The 21,034-nt window shown below is 39.1% G+C and overlaps 1 protein-coding gene and 1 long non-coding RNA gene across 3 annotated transcripts; one reads left to right on the plus strand and one right to left on the minus strand.

Moving 5' to 3' along the window:
• Nucleotides 1-4,822: 4,822 nt before the first annotated feature.
• On the minus strand, nt 4,823-14,111 carry LOC148374595 (uncharacterized). Its single transcript, XR_015850739.1, has 2 exons — nt 12,986-14,111; nt 4,823-5,063 (listed from the first exon to the last, which is right to left on the minus strand). It is a non-coding gene; the product is annotated as an uncharacterized LOC148374595 (long non-coding RNA).
• On the plus strand, nt 9,795-21,034 carry LOC148374596 (desmoglein-2-like protein). 2 transcript variants are annotated; one of them, XM_088338343.1, is made up of 14 exons: nt 9,795-10,002; nt 11,805-11,918; nt 13,252-13,407; nt 13,499-13,640; nt 13,720-13,883; nt 15,692-15,826; nt 16,061-16,246; nt 16,344-16,621; nt 16,700-16,842; nt 17,107-17,328; nt 17,397-17,627; nt 17,693-17,814; nt 17,889-18,188; nt 18,268-21,034. In XM_088338343.1, exons 1-14 carry the CDS (start codon nt 9,952-9,954, stop codon nt 19,327-19,329), a joined length of 3,306 nt encoding a protein of 1,101 aa, XP_088194469.1. In that variant the 5' UTR covers nt 9,795-9,951; the 3' UTR covers nt 19,330-21,034. The 2 variants fall into 2 exon arrangements, with proteins under 2 accessions (XP_088194469.1, XP_088194477.1); XM_088338351.1 differs by having other exon boundaries at nt 17,110-17,328.

Here is a 21,034-nt window from a genome sequence, read left to right on the forward strand (position 1 = left end):
GAAAGAAAGAGAGTCAAAGATAAATAAGAAAACATAAAAATACATTTTCTTTTTTTCCACAATTTTTGGACTCAAATTTAAAACGGGCGCTACGCTGGAAAAAACTAACATTAACAAAATAATTACATAAATAGAATATACAATAAAACTTAAAAGCATATCCTAAAAAATGTTGTTTTATTGGCAAATAAATCCTTCTATATATTACACTCATTTCACTATGTTTAACTATTAGTGGGAACATCCAAAAACAAGAAAGCAATATTTTTAAGGAACAAAATAATTAGAAAAAAGTTTTTTTTTAAAAAGATACTCAAGCAAAATCGCCAATAATATATAACATCAAGTTGCCTTTTTTAACCAAATGTTTTTTTTTTAAATTTAAATCCTAAGAAAAAATGCAAGAACTATTAAATAATCATACATTTCTTTTCTCACTCGTGCCTTGTGAAACTTGCATTAATTTTACATAATATGAGCCCCATGAGCGTCGCAGTGGTTAGCGCGTGTGCGGGACAGTTCTGAGGTCGTGGGAACCTCCTGCGTGGGTTCATATCCAGCTACCGGCCTTACTGTGCGGAGTTTGTATGTTCTCCCTGTGCTTGCGTGGGATTCCTCCCACATTCCAAAGACATGCATTTCAGGTGATTTGGGCGGTCCAAATTGTCCCTGGTGTGACTGAGCGAGTGAGTTGTCTGTCCCCGTGTGCCCTGCGATTGGCTGGCAACCAGTACAGGGTGTGTCCTCTGCCCACTGGTCGAAGACACCTGGGATGGGCTCCAGCACCCCGCGGCCCTAGTGAGGATAAGCGGTACAGCTAATGAGATGAGATGAGCCCCACATAAAGAAAACGGACATATATGTCCGCCATGTTGCTGCTACCCAAAAACCTCAAAAAGACATAGTAAATGATAAAAACAAAAATGGTGCATTTCTGTCAATTTGAGTGTGAGGTAAGATCTTAAGACCGAGCCAGAGCTGAAATTCAGGGGTGGGCCTAAAATGTCAATCATTACGTTTGGGTTTGGACTTCTCTATCGCTGCCATTTTTAAAAAAAAAATATCCCCCCGTCATTGTGCTTTGTTTTGTTCTCATTGTGGAGGATCCACATGATAGATTCTGTCCCCCCCTCGCATAGTCCAACCTGCTTTCTCTTGGCGGTGGAGTCAACCAAAATGACCTTTCCTCCTTCTCCCCAGCTCCCACAAATAAAATATGCAAATTCGGGTTTGCTTTGAGCTCGGTCCCTCAAATCTAGTCAATTGGAGGGGTTCAGGCTGGGTCGGGCTTAAATATCATCGGGCCTGGGTCAGGTTGGGCTAAATATTTTAGACCCAAACCTACTTCTACATTGAGTCTCTGTAGATTGGATTTCTTTTTGAGTTTTTTTAGCACTTGTTTTTAATTGTACCTCACAATACAGTGAAAGCTAGTGGTCAAACAGTATACACTGTCCATTTAAAAAGAATTTTATAAATGTATATGTATAGACAAATCAGAAGAACCAACAATTTATTACACACACACACACACACACACATATATATATATATATATATTTCAGCCTAGGTTTGAATTGAATGGAAACATCCGGCACATGTCCCAACTCAGTGCCATTGTATGTTTAATCATATTGCAAAGGTCGCATTAATGTCACAAGATTGTACACATGCGGCTGAATGAGCTGTGAGGTTTATCAACTGAGCCTTATGTAACCATATTTTCTGGGCGTGTGTGTGGCACAGCGGCGACTCCAGTGGGCAAGTAACGTGCGCGTTGGTACTCAGTCCCACCAGACACGTTTTTTGACAAACAACCTACTGATCGGTGTGAAATTTGTACTACAGCTTTGTGATCAGGAGATAAATGTTTTGGGTGAACCTCGCAAAAACATTTGCAGCACTCTGGTGCACTGTGGCCTTCATGCTATAGTTTTAACCAGCACTAGCATTAAGGATATTGTTATTTGCATTACTAAGAAAGGGTATGAACTGGCACACGCCAGGAAGTTTACTAAATGTTCTGATTAGTTGATCATTTATCATTCAAACTAGCAATAAATGTGGCTGCTGATGCAAAATCTTCAGCGACCTTTAAGTATATTAGCTATATTTATTTAATTCCTCACCATTTCTTGGTTACAGAGTTTATTTTATGTTTTGTTCTTGGCCTTTCTCGGTGTTATTCAGATCCTGGATGATAACAATTTTTATCTGCTCTTTAAATGGACTTCAGAGCCAAAACTTAAGATTAGAATAAGGGCGATACAATGTAGGACAATTATAAAGAATTTCAAGATACTTGTCTCTCCCCGTTGATGGATACATTTTCTCATTTTGAGTACTTTTATTGCTACTTTTTCACAGTATTTTTCTCATCTTCTTATATTTTTCGCCCTTGGCAACGGTTTTCCGTTAACCTCTCCTGAATGAATAATACTTCTATGAGACTCCAGCTCGGAGTCCCTCCATGAAATAATAATAATAACATTACTAACACTAATAATAATAATATTATAATAATGATAATAATGATTTTAATTAACATAATGACAACAATGATGAAAATGATGAACAACAACAACAACAACAATAATAATAACAATAATAATAATGATGAATCATGACAACAATTATAATATTGATAATAATAATGATGTAAGATACAGCACCTTCATCGTCTGGTCGCCATAGTTTTCCATTTTAAAACATCATCCCGCTTTACTGAGACGAGCCGGATCTTGGCAGTGACGTGCAGTGGCGTACTAGATCCTAAATAACTGAGGGAAAAGTATTTTGTTCTCAAATTTGGAGCATCACGTTGTGCAATACATTGCATCATTTGTGGCTTTCGTATTTTTGATAGTAAAATAAACTTTTTGGTGATGACATTACGTTCTCTTGAGATTGTGACATATTAAAGGCACAGGTGGATGGGTGGGTGGATCACTTAACCACTAGGGTCGTAGGGGCATCATTTCCTGTGGTGTGTCTTGGGCAAGTACAGCCTGGTGGCGCCCATCCCTCTCCAGGCCAACATATGTGTTCACCTGGTCTCGAACCGGGGAATTTTTACATATTAGGCGAACATGCTAAACACTACGGAAACACTAAACAGGTACATGTCTTTAATTCATACACTTTACTTCAGGTAATTTATTGTAAATTCATCATATCCAATCTTTGAAGTCGCAGCAAAAGAAAATAAAAAAAATAATGACCACAAGTAAAATTAAAGCTGACAAACTATTTTTCTTACGTTGTTATAATTTTTAGAATTTTATTTTTCTCTCTTCTCATCTCATCTCATTAGCTGCACCGCTTATCCTCAGTAGGGTCGCGGGGGTGCTGGAGCCCATCCCAGCAATCATGGGGCAGTGGCATTGGACACCCTGAACTGGTTGCCAGCCAATCGCAGGGCACACAGGGACAGACAGTTCGCTCGCTCATTCACACCTAGGGACAATTTGGACCGGCCAATCCACCTGAAATGCATGTCTTTGGAATGTGGGAGGAAACCGGAGTGCCCGGAAGAAACCCACGCAAGCACGGGGGAAACATACAAACTCCGCACTGTAAGTCCGGTAGCTGGATTTGAACCCACACACGAGGTTCCCAAGACCTTAGAACTGTGCCACACACACGCTAACCACTGTGCCGCCGTGCTGCCCCTTTTTGTCTCGTATTTTTTATAATTTTCCTTAATTTTCTTAAATAATTAACATACTTTTTTTTGCAAATTTTAAATAACATTTAATTCAATTTTCATTTCATTTTTTTACACAAATAGCAATTATGTGTATGTGTGTTCATTTTACTTTAATGAGTTTCTAATTGTTGTAGTGTAGTTAGACTTTGTTACTGCAGGAGGAGTCCAGGAGTTAAACGTAACCCTGTCGGACATATTTTATTATGTGTTGGCTTCACGTTCTCTTTCAGACTATCATAAAGATAACATCCCAATCGTTGGTCTTCAAAGCATCACCGTGCTGTTATAACCTCTTGCCTTATGCTTAGTTGACGTATTGACACAATATTGATTTTGAGATAATTTGCATCAGCTCTCTATCTTTGTGTGTGGGCGTGTGTGTTAGTTTTTAACACTTTTTTTTGCATCAAGGGTCTTCAAATTTTTTGAGTCGCAGACCGCCTCGGTTTGAAGAAAATTGCACAGGGGCCAGGCTGGAGAAAGAAATAGCTAATTGATGTATTTAGTGGGCGGCACGGAAGTTAAGTGGTTACGCATCCCAGTCACAGTTCATGTGTTCAAATCAGCAACCAGCCTTCCTATATGGAGTTTGCATGTTCTCCCCGCGCTTGCGTGGGTTTCTTCCGGGCACTCCAGTTTCCTCCCACAATCCAAAAATATTTATGTCAGGTTAATTGGCCGATCCAAATTTTCCCTAGTTGTAAATGAGCTAGTGAGTCTGTCCCTGTATTCCCTGCAACTATCAGGGAACCAGTTCAGGGTCTCCCCTGCACACTGCCCGAAGATAACTGGGATGGGCTCCAGCACCCCCCATTTTTCATGTTTCCATTTATCTGTACCAATTGTGTTTGGTTGTCTATTTGATTATAAAGGGACATTTTTATCCAGTTGGTTTTGAACAAACAAAATATACAAATAATTATGTTTATTTACAAAAATAATGTTAATAGTATATCAAAAGTAATATCTCCTTTTTAGGTTCTAAGTGTCATCATGTGAATTAAAAAAACTCTTTGCAAATAAGGCTCATTCAGAAGTGTTTTATTGCATGAGATTACGTATATTGATAAATAATATGTCACGAACCAGAATGGAATCTCGGACCCAATTGCGTTCGTTTTAAAGGAATCTTTATTGTATTGAGCTGACAGAGCTTGCTTTGGAAGCCGATGGTTGTCGGTCGCTAGCAGCGTTGGACGGAATGGCAACTCCGTGACAGGTAGGAAGAATCGATACAGCTAAGCGGGCAGGTCGGTGGCCAGGGCAGGAGAGTAGATCGTAAACGTGGGACAGAAACAGGCCTAAACAGGAGGCAGGCAGGAATCAAGCAGGAGAAGTCTTTGGTACTGGTAATCTGGCGAGACACACAGAGAGACACAAGTACGGTCTGACTCTCCCCTCTGGGTGCTGACAGCTTAAGAGGGGAGTGCCAGCCATTCAGAAACCGCGCTCCTTAGTGCCAAACGATTGCCCCAGGTGTCTTGAGTTTGGCAATCATGACAGAAAATGTTGGCCATAAGTGCAATGAAAAATATAGTTTCCAGAGGGTGCACAGGGACACAGGCTAAGAAATTTAGGTGAGTGCAATCTTTTTGCCTTAATAGTGGTGTCCCTAACTCCAAAGTATTCTACTTGCTGATGCCATTTTCTGGCTAAAATCCTCATTGAGGCCTCTGTTAAGCTCCTAGTGTTGCGTGTGTAAGCATGTGAAATTCTAGGAAGGACTCGATTAAACACCTTATTTTTCATCTCTTTCGTGGTTTAGGTTGGCATTTGGACTGTATCTGAAACAGTACTTTTTTTAGTTTCATCATTTTTATCCTAGAATAAAATGAAAACCACGAGAACGCACGTGAAATCACTTTCGTCAACCCCCTCCCTCCAACTCCTTCCCTTCTGTGTAATGTGCTCCGCGGCCAGAACACCAAAGGTAAAAATAAGATCAAAGCAGTCAGGCGTGGTAGAAAAAAACCATATAGAGTCAGTTGGGAATTGTTAACACATAATTTATAGAGAAAATATTTAATTTCAAACTTCTTAAGGACACCTGACACTATACACCACACCTTTACACCCTCATGGCATGCGTTTACTTTTGTGACATGATGCATTTCCGTGTACATTATTTGGACCTGAACTTAAAAGTGTGATAAAAGTGTGTAGGCCGTTCCGTAGGCCATCGTTTGTTGACCGCTGTGTTTAAAAAAATTAAAGCGCTTTCACCCCGATCAAATTATAAGCTCCATTGGTTCTAGCACAAGTTGGATAGGACAGCAGTTCAGTGAGGAATCCCAACTATCTTTTCTCCATATTGTAGGCACACCCCAAACAAACCCTGAAGGCCATCGATTTTGAATTCAAACATGTGAAAGTTTGTTTGTCCTTTTGTCTGTCATGGCTCTAAAATTGGCTGTGATGGATTCTGAATTGAGTTATTCACAAGGACTTACTGAAAGGAAAGTGTAAAGAGATTTGTAGGTTTTTATAGTATGAATATGTATTAACCACGTTTAAAAATACCTACCTACTGGCCTGCTTAAGACTGATGTATTTTCACATGAGTGTAAAAATTGCCCCATGGCTGTGACATTCCCTGTCCAGACACCTTTGGCACTGTGACTTTTCGAGTGTGTGTTTGTTTAACGTAGTCAGGGAAGGAACTGATAAAGAAAACGCCACACATTGGCTGTCTCTATGCTAGGAGTGGCACAGAGGAAGTTATCTGAAATAATTACACTTTTAGATGGAACCGAGGTCTGTGTGTGTTTCGGGGATCTAAAAATACTTGAGAAAATGCATCATTTACAGTAGGAGTGATAAAGTGGAAGGAGCAGATGGTTTCAGTAATTCAAAAAGAAAATCCATGACGAGTATACTTGATAAAAATCCTCCTATTGTGAGAGAGGTCGGAGTCATTCTCTTAGGAAACATTTTTGCTTACATCACAAATTAGTCACTTTGTCTTATGTTTACACTGTGTGGATGTATCAGTGTGCTTGTCTGGCCACTTGAACAACAAAGCCTCAGACATAATATAGCAAGAATGAGGAAAGAAGATACAATTACTTAATTAGTTAGTTGAAAGTCTCTCATATTGACAAATGGCCAACAGTATTTTTTCCATTTCACAGGGGTTTAATGATTAATATATACTGCAATGTGTTTTGAAGTAGCGGTTGAAGTCCAAACAATTTTCCAAAACTGTAAATAAATCAAAAACAATGAATCGCATAAGACTATGTTAACGACCAAAAGGTTCTATGCTGTCCCAGTCTGGTGCGGGGATTGTACTTCATGCGTTTGTTACCTCCTGTTTCGATTACTGTAATGTACTACTCTCCGGTCTCCCAAAGTCCAAAATCAAGAGCCTGCAACTAGTACAAAATGCTGCAGCGAGGCTTTTCACTAAAACGAGAAAGTTTGATCACATTACCCCGATTTTAGCTAACCTGCATTGGCTCCCTGTTGGCCTAAGATGTGATTTTAAGGTTCTGTTGGTAGTATACAAAATCATGCATCGACTTGCGCCTTCATATCTTTCAGATTTAATTCCCCCCTATGTTCTGGTCCGGAGTATTGGCTCTGACAATGCTGGTCTACTAGTGACCCCAAGGGCCAAGAACAGATCCGCAGGTTCGAGAGCATTCTCCATTCAGGCCCCGGTGCTATGGAATGCTCTGCCGCTGAGATTCGATCCGCAACCTTAGTAGAGCCGTCTAAATCTAGGCTTAAAACACACTTCTATTCTATAGCTTATGAATCACCTATCTATCATGGTTACAATATCTGTGTATTATTTGTATTCTGGTCATCCTGGAAGGGGGATTACCTCATGTGCGGTCCCTTCTCAAGGTTTCTTCATTTTCCTCATGTTGAGGTTGTTGAGTTTGTCCTTGCCCTCATGTAGGTTTTAGATCAGGGGATGGTGTAATAATAATCTGTGGTATGCAATAATCTGTGATCTGTGCAGCCCTTTGAGACTCCTTTTGATAAAGGGCTATACAAATTAACATGACTTGACTTGACTAGTACCAAAGCTGAAAAAATAATCAAATATTGGACTGTTCCAAATTGTCACTTTCATGTGAAAAGAAAAAACATATCAATTTTAAATGTTTATTTTTTGCATTGAACAATTTAATAAATGCAAACTAATAATAATTTGAAGAAAATGACAACTGCATGTTGACCAAAAAAAACTAGTGGATGTCAAATGCTGTCAAGAAAAATATAAGTTTTTCATGTGTTTCTATCATTTATGGGGATTGTTAATATCGCATATTTGCAAAGATGGAGATTCACTAAAAAATATCACCATTTTATTTTGTTGTTTTACATAATTTTTACATGGATGCAAAAAAAAAATGAAACAATGACAAAAATCAGAGTCACTGCTTTTTTTTGAACGCCAAAAATGACATGACATGACGCCCCTAAACTCGCTGTCATTTAATTAAAACTTATCACCACAATCTGAGCAGCAATCCTTTACCAATGAGCTGCCAGACTTATGGAGGACAAAGGAAAATGCACCCAAATTTGACTCATCATCACACATTTTTTACTTACGGTGTTTTACAATGTAATGGAGCATTATAGGAGAGAGCTCCGCCGAAACGACGGTGTACGGGTACTGTGAGTACAAATAGTGTGACGCTGAGATAAAATCAATGGTCTTTTGCTATATCAAATACAGATCCCTATAGTGGTCTGATGTTTACACTGGATTTATTGTTTATTATTAGTATTAGTATTATAATTTTTGTTGTTGTTGCCATTATTACCAATGTTATTAGATACCTGTCAACCTCCATGGCTCCATGCCCTTACAAATTGTTGTATTTTCCCTTACAAAAATAATCTTACACCATATATTTTTTTCAAACGTGTTTATTTATGTAGTCTGACATGTTATATTGTACATGTGTTTCGTTATATCATATCTCTCTCTCTCTCTCTCTCTCTCTCTCGATATAGATATAGATATAGATATAGTAAATGAACATTTTGTTGTGAGATACTGAGTTTCTCGACATGAATGAGGTTTATTATAAAAGAAGTTCAAAAATTCAGTAGCTTGGACATTCACTGTAAAGGAAAAATACATGCAAATATAATTAGCACAATTTCTTATTCAAATTATGAATTCATTTTCTGCAGTAGATTATTGTTGGTAATATACTGATTAAAGGGATAACCACAAACCTGTCTTTTTTCATTTTCTCCTTTTATACTTCCTTTTTTTCTTAACTTCTTTATACAACAATAATGATTCGTAATATAGTGCGTCAAAGCAAGTGAGCCATTTGAGAACCGGCTCTTTAATAAGTTGAGCCGAAAAAAACGGTTCTTTAAAAAGAGACGGACTTCCTTTCACTACATAATTCCCACATGAAATCCGAGGCGGCAGATGCATGCGCACAGTAGCATCAAAACGCTCGCTTCGTTTGCAATAGAAAAAAAGATACTGAGATAGAGGCTACCGCGGTGAACTCGTTTGACTTAATTGATTTGCCGTTTCGTGTATACCGGGTGGTACTCATAATTGACGAATTTGCGTTTTTCCGTACAGATTTTCTTGTACTTAGTACGGCAAAAACGTACAGGTTGATAGGTCTGTTGTTGCCATTATTACCAATGTTCTTATTGGGCCGGTCAGACATCATCCCGCCCGTGGTACAAAAAAGGTTGTAGACCACAGTGCATGTTTGAAAATGCCTCTAAATGATTTGGCTTTTGTGGTTTTCAAATGTTCCCGTTCTTTAAAAAATGAAAACATATATACCTTTTGAAATGTATGTTTACATTTTTACTTATAGAGGGGCTGAAATGTGAGATTTGATATGAAGGCAATCTCAATGGACAGACGGACTTTTATTCCTTATTTGAGTTGGATCGGTTCCTTTTTTGTAGGTTGTGCGAGTTCAAACCTCTTCCTCATCCATCCCGTTTAGTGTCGCTGCACTGCGTGCAAATATGTCAGCTATGCAAGCAAGTGGACGACCTGCATCGCACCTCCTTCTCCACCCGTTATCAGGAGCGCCTCGCCTGGGAGGGAGGCTGGGAGGGAGGGAGCAGGCTGGCCCCTGCCCAGGTCCACCCGCCCGTTGCACTACATGTTCTTCCTCATCGCACCGTGAAGGGTCAAAGTTTTCCCGTGACAATACACGGAAATTGAGTGTCCTCACCCCAAAAAAATTGAAGATTAGTGAGAAAAGTGGACTTTTTCTACTCCCGACACGATGGCAGTGCTGCGAACAGGAGCCGTTTTGGGTCTACTTTCCTGCTTAGCGGTGAGTGTGGCCTGTGGAGCGATCGAGTATAACGGACCGTCCTCAGGTGGGGCTTGTGTGGGCTTGCGTGGGCTTCTGGCTTGGCGTGTCCACGCACAAGTCCGAGAACATTCTTGCCGTTTTGAGCCACAAAATAAGTTAACACGAAGCTTTTGTGTTGACGTCAGCGGGAATTTTTTATTTCTTGTTTTAATGCCGTGTTGTGATTTTGGCTGCTCGGAAACCTGAAATGAGCCCAGCTCCTTACGCAAAACATTATTAATTACACTAGTAATTTCAATCAATAACATTTTTCTGAATTGCACTGCCAAATGAAACAGATATTACAATATTTATTGGCATTTTGAGGGGAAATATATGTTCATAATTTGAATTGCAATTTCACTGGGCGGTTTTTATTAAAACGAGATTTGATCTTTGAAATGTTTTAGTGCATGTTTTCTACGACCCATGAGTAAAATGAATACAATGTGTTAAATTACAAAGAAAAACGAATTGCACTAAGTCATAAATATTAAATTATTAAAATTGTCATATTTTGTGCTTTAACCGTGTCTTATTGAAATGTATAATGTTGCATCAATGTCATTGTTAATAATAATAATAGCACCCACATATATATTTTTGAAACTGTTCAGTCTAACTTTGTATGTGTTTATTTTGAATCAAATGGTGTGATGAAAAATTATTATTATTTATCATCTGATTTAATATATAGTGTTTATCATTGTTTTTTTTTTCTTTTGAGGGATGATGAGATGTGATTCATGTCACATATAATTCCTTGGTGTAATAATCTGGTTTCATGATCTGATTAAGGTAAAAGTGAGACTCCTTGTGATTAAGAGCTACAAAAATAAGCATGACTTGACTTGACTAGACTGTCCAGGGGACATAACCAAGCTAAATTTCGACTTTTCCTGTCAGACCCTTTTTCCTTTTTTTTACAATTGTTTATCAAAGTTGTTGAATTTTTGGGGGGATAAACAGTGGAAAAAATAAAAAAAACAATCCATCCATCCATCAATCAATGTAAAAATATATCATAGACACATTTTTATGTATCTTGTAGTTATTTTTTAATGGACACAACTAAAACAGTTTACCACATTTATAGACATTTTCTACTCATTCTATGGTGCTATTTTAGAGAGTTTTAAAAAAAGAACCTTCGTGTTTTAAAATTGTATTAACTTCCATGCCCTTTATGAAATTACATATCAAATAATCATTTAATCTTAGTGGTTGGAGAAAATAAACATACAGACATGTTTAGAATATTAATTTAATCATACAAATTGTTGGCAGAGCATGTATTTCCACACAATCGAACTAACAGGCTCAGAGACAGTATCTTCCCGAGAACCATCACGACCCAAACAAGCACACAAGAAAACATATATATCTTGCCTATGCATAGAAAAATGTTTTATTAGATATATGGACTTATTTTGGAATTATGTTGAAACTAAATGTAATTGCAATTGAACATTAAGCCAGTCTTCAAGCACCTCAAAAAGAGTTTTGTCTATTATCTTTTACTACATGTTTATCCTAGAGTGCCATGTTTGATCTCATTGTAAACAATGTTCACTACTTTGTTATCTATGCACAAAAAACAATTCTAATCCTATAAAAACATTACATAGTACAGTACCAACATCTTAAAGAGTAAATGTGGTTTGTCATTACAGTATTCTTGTTTGTGTACGATCCCCCTAATCATGTACAATTTTAACACACTCCTCGTGTAATTTTATTCTGACCCCCACCTCTTCTCCCTTCATTGTGCATACCTGCAGCTGGTTCCCATGCGGGCAGAAGGAAATGGGCTGCACAGGCAGAAAAGAGATTGGATTCGTCATCCCAGGCAGCTAAAAGAGAACCACGACTACTCCGGCATTAACATTGGCAGAGTGCGTGCTTTTTCCTTTTTTTTTTTGGGTATTCACGATATGAAAAAGCAAATGCAATTGTTGAAAGGTTAAGGTAGGCCTCTCACTTGCTTTGCTTTTTGAAAGTAGGTCAACTAAACAGGAGTTGAACCAACTCCGGCACTCTTCCAGTTTGCTGTTGAGCCACTTTCAGACATAATGACGACACTTGACATGCATCGTTACTTTTGAAACTGCGTTCTCCTACCGGATGTTTACTTTCGGATCTAGATTTTGTTTTAGAGTGGCTTAAATTACCATGTTGAATTAACATTCCTTGTGCAACAATAATCAATTATCAATGAATCATTAACCATTTAAACCATTGATTAATCATTGAATTTCTCAACATTTTAGCATATCAGCAATAAGACTTAACTATTTTTTATTGTCAACTGTAGAATTTAAACAAACCATATTGTTGACATTGAGTCAGAATTGGAAAATCAAAAATAAAGATCAGGCAATGTGTTTGGGTCTGTCTGTCTGTCTGTCTGCCTGCCTGTCTGCCGGCCGGTCGGCCAGTCTGTCTGTCTGTCTGTGTCTGTCCGTCCATCCGTCCATCCCTTCCTCCCTCTCTCCCTTTGTCAGTATTTGTTTGTTTGTTTGAATAGACAAGTCTCCAGTATGGAAATGTCATGTTTCTAAATTGAAAGACAAGGCATCAAATGTGTACAGTTTTATGTGATTACTTTTGACACCAAACTAAATTTCTTTGGAGATTAATATGTTTTTGCTTACTGTCTTTGGTAAACCAGTAACTAGATCATAATTAATTGTGTGTTTTTTCCATGTTTAGTTAAAAATGTATTTCTACTTTGAAATACAGGATTTTAAATGTCTGAGTTAATCCAAATAAGTTATATTTTTCACAAAATGATTGACAGATGCGTTGAATATGAAAAAATATAATTCTTTGAACCACTATAAACGCCACAATTTGTACCTAAATATAACTTTTTTAGATTATGTTTATGTATAATTTGCTGACATGACAAACCTGTTGAGTGAGTAAGCATGGTTAACACAGTTTTTTTATACCTACATACCAGTAAGCTGAAGCATGAGGGCTGGTATCGTGCATATTGTGTTTTGGCCTCGATAGTGTTGTTTCTGTAAAAAAAAATAATCAAGACTGTAGCTGACCCAGCTTGATTTTATTCTAGTGCTAAATGTTTGCATTCATCTTCAGATTTTTTAATCAAAAAAGGACAATCACTGTGTAACATCTGTTTTTATTATTGATATAAATTGATTTATTTTAAGGTGTTCTGTTATTGAACATACAGTATCCCTTCATTTTTTTGTATTCCAGATTCGCTCTGACAAAGAAAACTTCACAACAATTCTGTATTCGCTCAGGGGGCCTGGTGCTGACGAGCCCCCCATTCGTGTATTTGGGGTGGACCAAAGAACTGGCTATTTGAAAGCCTATAAAGTTTTGGATCGAGAGGAGTTTGCCTTTTATGATGTGAGAAACCCTAATAGCGTACATCTATAAAGGCCAAACATGACACACTGTAAATAAAGTTTACAGTAAAGTTTATATATTTATTTTTTAGTTAAAAGGCGTAGCAAAATATGAAGATGGGACACGAGCCGAAAAGGACGTTGACATCAGAATTACTGTGGTGGACGAAAATGATAATACACCCGTCATCAAAGTCGGCCAAGTGGGATCTGTCAAGGAATCATGCGCCCCAGGTATTGAACAACCTGTGCTTTGTCAAAGTCATCTCAAACTGTTTTTTTGGTCCCAACCAATCAATCGTTCTATTCGCAGGCACAATTGTCATGAGCGTGATTGCCTCCGATTCAGATCAAGAAGGAACTATTAACTCTCAGATCTATTACAAAATAGTGGAGACACATGGCAGTGCTGGCCTGTTTTCCATCAATTCTGGTACCGGTGATGTTTCAATTTTGCGAAACACACTGGACAGGGAGGTGAGGCTGTAGACTTTTTTTGGCTCAGCTTCTTGTGATTCCATCATTATGATGACTATGTTTGCATGATGACTATGTTTGCACCAATGCACATGCTGACTATTTTTTTTGCACTATGATGACTTTTGCACCAAATGCAATATTGCACATCCCTTACGATACCAACGGTATCACGATAACACTGTATGTAACATCCCACATGCCGACATTTCTTGTGTAAATACCATGTAAATTATAACTATAGCCTTATCCCCCTTGTTTTATAACCTTATCTTCTCTGTTCCTTTATCTTCTTGGCTCATACCTCACTGTGAAAGTGTAAAACTGGTGTGTCATGCCCAATTTCGTTGTCACAATATGTTAACCCATTTTGTAACAATGACAATAAAGGTACCGTATTTTCCGCACTATAGGGCGCACCGGGTTATAGGGCGCACCCCCAAAAAATAGTTTTTGGTCCTATATCTTCCATAGATAAGGCGCACCGGATTATAAGGCGCTACAATGGGAACGTCGACAAAACAGTCAGATGATTCAGTCAAACTTATTACCCCCTTAACATTCCCAAAGCTTGCAAAGAAGCAAATACGTGTCGTAGACACGTGCGGATGCGGTGTCCGTACGATATCACTCAAATGCATCGTTTCAAATATCATTCGGAAGGTTAAAGTCTTGGGATTCAAGAAATGCCAACCATTCCTTAGTTTCTATTTTCTTTTTCGCTCGCAACTTTACTGTGCATATGACAATAAACACTTGGAATTGAGTTTAATTCACTCAACTCATCACAGCAACATCAAGATCGTTCTAAAACAAGATACCGGGAAAATATAAAGCCGCATAGCTCACCTAAGTTCTCACGTTCAATAATGATACGCAACCATGGTCTTCTTACAACCGTAGTGAAGTAAATCCAGGAGAGTAAAATATTTACAAATACAGACTAATGTAACATGTTTCTTTATGGCGTACTTTAGCAAGCTTGCTTTTCACAGCATCTTTTTCGGCCAATTGCAGGGTTTGTTTTGGCCCTCTAGTCTATCCGAGGCTCCGATTAACTTCAGCCAATAGCGATCGATTTAACGGATGATTGACACATCTTTTTCTGCCAATTGCAGGGTTTGTTTTGGCCCTCTAGCCTATCCGAGGCTACGAATAACTTCAGCCAATAGCGATCGAATTAACTGATGATTGACACATCTTTTTCGGCCAATTGCAGGGTTCGTTTTGGCACTCTAGCCTATCCGAGGCTCCGAATAACTTCAGCCAATAGCGATCGATTCAAATGATTATTGACACATTGGTTAGCCAATGAAACGCCGGTATATAAATCGCAGCATACACCGCGGACTACTCCACGTTCGGGGGAAAATCGAGTCAGCGGCTGTTGCGTAAGTTGCGAGACCTTGCGACTTAAAATTGAGCCTTATATAAGGCGCACTGTGTTATAAGGCGCATGGTCAGCTTTTGAAAAAAATTAAGACTTTTAGGTGCGCCTTATAGTGCGGAAAATACGGTGTATTCTATTCCATTCTAAAAAGGACTTCATCTGATCAAAGCTAGTCTTCTCAAACAGACATTAAAAATTACGTTGCCAAATCTGTTATAAATGCTGTAGTATCAAAGAACTGCAGCATATAAGGCCGAACTCTTGAAGTCTTGGTTCTCTTTGACCTTTCTTTGCAAAATGGTCTTCTGTGAGTAGTCCCAAAGAAACAAAAGAGATTTGTTCATCAATGGCTTTAAAAATAGTTGACAACTGTAAAAGTCATTGAAAGAATGTTCAATGATGTTCCCTATTCTTTCAGACAAAAGATACATACAAGGTGGTTGTCAAAGCTTCAGATTTGAACGGACAAGCTGGAGGTAACGTAGGAATGGGAGAGATTGAGATCAAGATCCTGGACATAAATGACAACATCCCCACATTGGAAAAAGAGTCGGTATGTCAAGACACGATCCTCAAGGAATTGGAATGACAACCAAATTCAAACTGTGTTGGGGCCGATTCGGATCAAAAAATAAAAACACCCAAATAAAAAAAAGCAACATTCATTAGACAATGGATTGGATAAAATGGGTATTGAAAAATACGTCAGGCTGTAATAACTGTATCATATCGGAAATGAAAATGTTCTGTCTATAAACATCTAGTTTTCACCTCCTGTCCTATACAGTATGAGGGTAGTGTGGAGGAGAACACCATCAATGTGGAAGTACTGAGGATCCAGGCAGTTGACCTCGACCTGGAATTTTCAGACAACTGGCTCGCAGTCTTTCAAATCATTTCTGGGAACGAAGGAGGCTATTTTAGCATTACTACTGATGCGAAAACCAACCAAGGGATAATTATGATTCAAAAGGTTGGCAGTTTAAACTATGAAACCACGTGGAGAAGTTCAATTTTCTTTAATAAAACGAACAAACAAATAAAAAGGACCCTGTGGTTAACTTATGCAGGAGCTGGACTACGAGGAGATAAAATCCCTCAACTTGGCGGTAGTTGTCTCCAACAAGGCCGAGTATGATTTCGGAAGTTCCTCCACCTCGACTACCATAACTTCAAAATCCTACTCTGTGAAGATCAATGTTGTTAATCAGAAGGAGGGTCCTCGATTCCAGCCCTCGGTCAAAGTGGTGACCCTGTCCGAGGATCACACGTCCATCTCCATCAACTCCGTCATCACCACCTATGCCGCCATTGACAGTGACACTCTCCAGACGGCAACCAACGTAAGGTAAGACATCTTTTGTCTTGGCTACGCTTCACGTCGTATTTGACTGATTCTCAAAGACGGGAAACATGGTTCTTCCAGGTATGTTAAATACCGCGACGATGACAACTGGTTGATCGTTGATGAAAAGACCGCAGAAATTAGGCTGAATAAATTGCCAGATCGGGAGTCCAAATTTTTGATAGACGGAACATACTACGCCCAAATAATATGCATCAGTGAAGGTGATTTCTGTTTTTTAGCTTCATAGTTGAATATAAGTTAGACTTGGCCAATCCCAGTCCCAAAGGGTGAAAGTACTGTCTGTTTTAGATATTTCCATCACTCAGCAAACCTTATCCTGAAGATCAGCTCGGTAAAGAGATGATGATTTGAAAGGACGGAAACATCTAAAACCTTAAGTACTCCAGCCTTACAGGAACAGGATTGTTTATATCTGGATTAGATATTAAGTGATTCACATTAAGGATCGGTTTTATGTGTTTTAGAAGTGTCCTCAAAAACCGCTACAGGGACCATTGCCATACAGGTTGAAGACTTCAATGATCATTGTCCTAAAGTAATCACTACCAGTCACACAATGTGCTATGGTGAAAATGTCATTTACGTGACCGCCGTGGATGAAGACGACTTTCCTAACTCGTCCCCATTTGAATACACTGTTATATCAACAGTGAGCCAAGGGAAGTGGTCAGTCGAGCATCTCAATGGTAAGGCCGGGTAGGCCCTCTGATCTCTCACCGATTAGGCTTTTCCTACTCAAAGGCTTTGACTTCAGGGACTACGGCAATCCTGCGCGATCAAGAACACCTGTGGCCAGGAGTGTACAAGGTGGCCGTTGAGATCAAAGACCAGCAGGGTGTGTCATGCGGTGACGTTCAGATTCTTGACGTTGTTGTGTGCACGTGCGAGGAAAACACTCAAACTTGCACAGCCCGCATTGAAAAGCGCTCAGACTTTGGCGTTGCTGGTATTCTACTTTTGCTCTTGGGTCTTCTGCTGCTGCTCTGTGAGTGTGTTTACCTCCTTTTGTTCATGGACTCTTCAGGTGAAACTGATGTCTGGTTCTTTTAGTGGTTCCACTTCTGCTGTTGTTCTGTCTATGTGGTGGAACCGCGGGAGATTTCAAAGCCATTCCGTTTGACACCAAACAGCAGCTAATCTCTTACCACACTGAATGCCAAGGAGAAGACCGGGTAACTAATTTTACCGTTTGGTCAGTAAGAGGATTTTAAAAACTAAATTCTGGTTTTGGTTTATCATTCCATAGGATGTTCCTCTCATCCATGCTACAGATATTGGACAGGTGACTGTTTCCAGGGATATCAACACTCTCGGAGGAAAGAGCTACCTTGGGGGACTGGTGGAAGGGGGTGGAAATGAAAATTCCTTTTTGACAACTGACAATGTTCACCTATACAATGAGTACAATCGATTTTCTAGCCAAGGGGGTATGATTGGAGTAAAAGGCGGGATGATGACAGGACAAGGTCACGTCTCCCAGTACAGAAGCGGGGCCTTTGATGACTTGGCAGTATCTGATCAGTTCCTGGAGGAATACTATTCCAGTGTGAGTAACAGACCACCCAAGGAAAAAAATGGAATTAGGAATTTTTTAAAAAAATAATTATTGCCATATTCCCTTGCAGAAGTCCAACCACGCTGCCCAGAATTCCCAGGAGAAGGATACCATACTAGTGTATGACTATGAAGGCGGCGAGTCTCTCTCAGGCTCTGTGGGCTGCTGCAGCCTCAATGAGACCGACAACGACCTGTCTTTCCTTGATGACCTCGACCCTAAATTCAAAACCCTGGCTGATATTTGCAGGGGGTCAACCCAAATTGATGCGGGCATTAGTGTCCATTCAACAGCTAGACCTGCTTTTCCTGCCACGCCCTCCACCCAGAAGCAAGTCCAGACTCGCATTGAAACCGACCGGGTCCATGTCGACTCTCTCAAAACCACCAATGTAGCATCTGGAATGTCCACCTTTCTTCAAGAAGGGTCTTCCACACTTTCTAACCTGCAGGTCCAAGACAACATTGTGGTTCCCAGTCAAACACTGCTCGTGCAACAGCCTTCCCTGTACTATGCTGCCACACCAATGTACGTCATGGAATCTCAGCCCCAAATGGTTCTTGTCGCAGGAGGCGCTCAGCAGGGAGGGGTGCAGGCCGCTCAGGTTGGGCTTGTTCAAGTCAGTCAACAGAATGTGGGTCATGTTGGAATGACGCAAGGCCTAGTTCAAGTCAGCAGTCTCCAAGGATCTCAAGGTATGGTGCTTGTGGATGGCCAAGTAGGGCAGGGGGGTCAAGGAACTTTACCAAGACAAGTACTAATGGTGGAGAATGGTTCTACAAGTGCGGGACACGGTGGACATGTAGCCCTTGTCCAGACTGGTCAGGGATCAAGTGAGCAAGCAACATTATCAAGAAAAGTTGTTGTGGTGGAAAAAGGGTCCTCATCCGGTGGTGCTCAGGCGGCCGCACGCCAGGCAGGTGGGGCATCGAGCAAGAAGGGATTAAATGTCAGGGGTCAAAGTGTGCAGGTTAAAAGTTCCCCACTGACTTCTCAGGATTCCACCGGGTCAAAAGAGGACTTTGTCCTGAAACCCACACCCAGGTTGCAAGTGGGCCAGAGAGTGGTGGTGCAGCAGCACCAGAAGCTTTCAGTCTCAGAGAGAAATATAGAAACTTCATCTCGAGCTTAAAGTTGTGGTTTGCTGTCAGGATTTTCACTTAGACACTGTATTCATTGTTTTCATTACTGTATACCTCGCTGGTGTTTTCTTTGCTTGATTACTAGAATGAACCATCAAGGTAACAAAAACAATATTTTCATGCACACAGGGTGGTATCTTTTATGCTGTTGCAATGTTCATATTTCTGGTATTTTTTAATGAAAATATTTACTGTTGGTCATGACTGAATTGTTTTGTTGTTATAATTTAGTAAAATTGTCAAAATATTTTCTTTACTAAAGAAAACACAATAGAGTGCTAATGTAGGAATGTTACGACAAAGCACTAAAATTATATTCTGAAACTAATATCATAATATTGCAATTAGAAACCATTACGGCAACTATTGAGCCCCTAAATTCGAAGAAAAAAATACTTTCCCTTTATAGTGTATATTGGTGACAAGACCTCCTACTGGATAAATAAAGTGCACTCCTGGTTTGCATCTAAAATGTTATCCGACAATTTTGTAGGCCTTGTCAAAGATTTTCAATTTTTCCCCTTTTATTCTGTTTAACAACCCTATTGGACCATGTGCATGTCAATCACACAGTAGTCAAGACACTTTTATTGAAAAGAAATTTTACGGTTTAATTACTGTACTTAGAAATCATGTTTTGGTTGTGCCAGGACTACGTTATATAGTACTTCTAACTTCTCTGTCTAAGGAATAACAGGAATTCTAGTGCCACTACCTTCACGGTAAGGTTGCCATTTAGACTCAGACGTAACTATTTTGGTAGCGTATTTTTATAATTTATCATGCGGGTCTGATACTAGGTAAACGGCAAAACCATTCATCATTGTTAGCCATTGAAATGTAACCCAAATTATAGTTAGAATTGCATCAAGAAACATTTGAGATGCAGTTGAATTGATTAAAATATTTAATTGCCAGAATATTTGTAGGTTTTTGCATTTTTGGTAAAACTGTCCCAATTTTTAATTCTGTTCTCCGAATTTTATTTCCCAACGAAACTAACTAGCCAACTGGCAAACAAAAATATTTATAAAATCAACACCTACTATATAATACTAGGAAGAAAACGTTCAGGAATGTTTTATATCTCCACCTAGAGGGACTGTTTTGAATATTGTTGATTTTGATCTTATGGAGACCATTATGAAAATGTTATAAGGCTCCATGATTATTTAGCTTTTCAGTTTTATACTCCTTTGCCCCTATAATGCCATTGTCCATTAATAGTCTTTGACATGTTTTCTCTTTCTGGAGGAAAATATAGAAAAAAATACCAGCTGGTAATAGTTTAACTGGAGGCATGGCTAGAATGACCTTGTGTGCACTGAGCTGTGAGTTAAAGCTGAGTTAGAGTGAAACCAATTTAGGAGCTGTTTACTTTTGTTCTTGCTGTAAAAGGAGTCGACTGAAATAAAACATTGTAAGCACTTTTGATGAAGAAAAAAACACATTTAAACCTGAGTAATGGAAGCAGTACATTTCATTTGTCTTTTGCACTCCTTTGTAGTTTACAAAAGTGCTGTTTAAAGTTGTGTAGTTTGCATTAGCGTGTGTGTTGTACTGTAATTAATTGCTTTACCAGGAGAATGTAACTAATTATTTCTTGCTTTTATTATACAAATTGATTTCCACGGCTTAACATTCTGAATGTAAATATCCTGCAGTGTCTATTATAATAAAATATGAAAGATGTTA

The sequence above is a fragment of the Urocampus carinirostris genome, chromosome 1 (genome assembly GCF_059441175.1).
Source record: "Urocampus carinirostris isolate Australia breed hairy pipefish chromosome 1, RoL_Ucar_1.0, whole genome shotgun sequence".
Taxonomy (NCBI): domain Eukaryota; kingdom Metazoa; phylum Chordata; class Actinopteri; order Syngnathiformes; family Syngnathidae; genus Urocampus; species Urocampus carinirostris.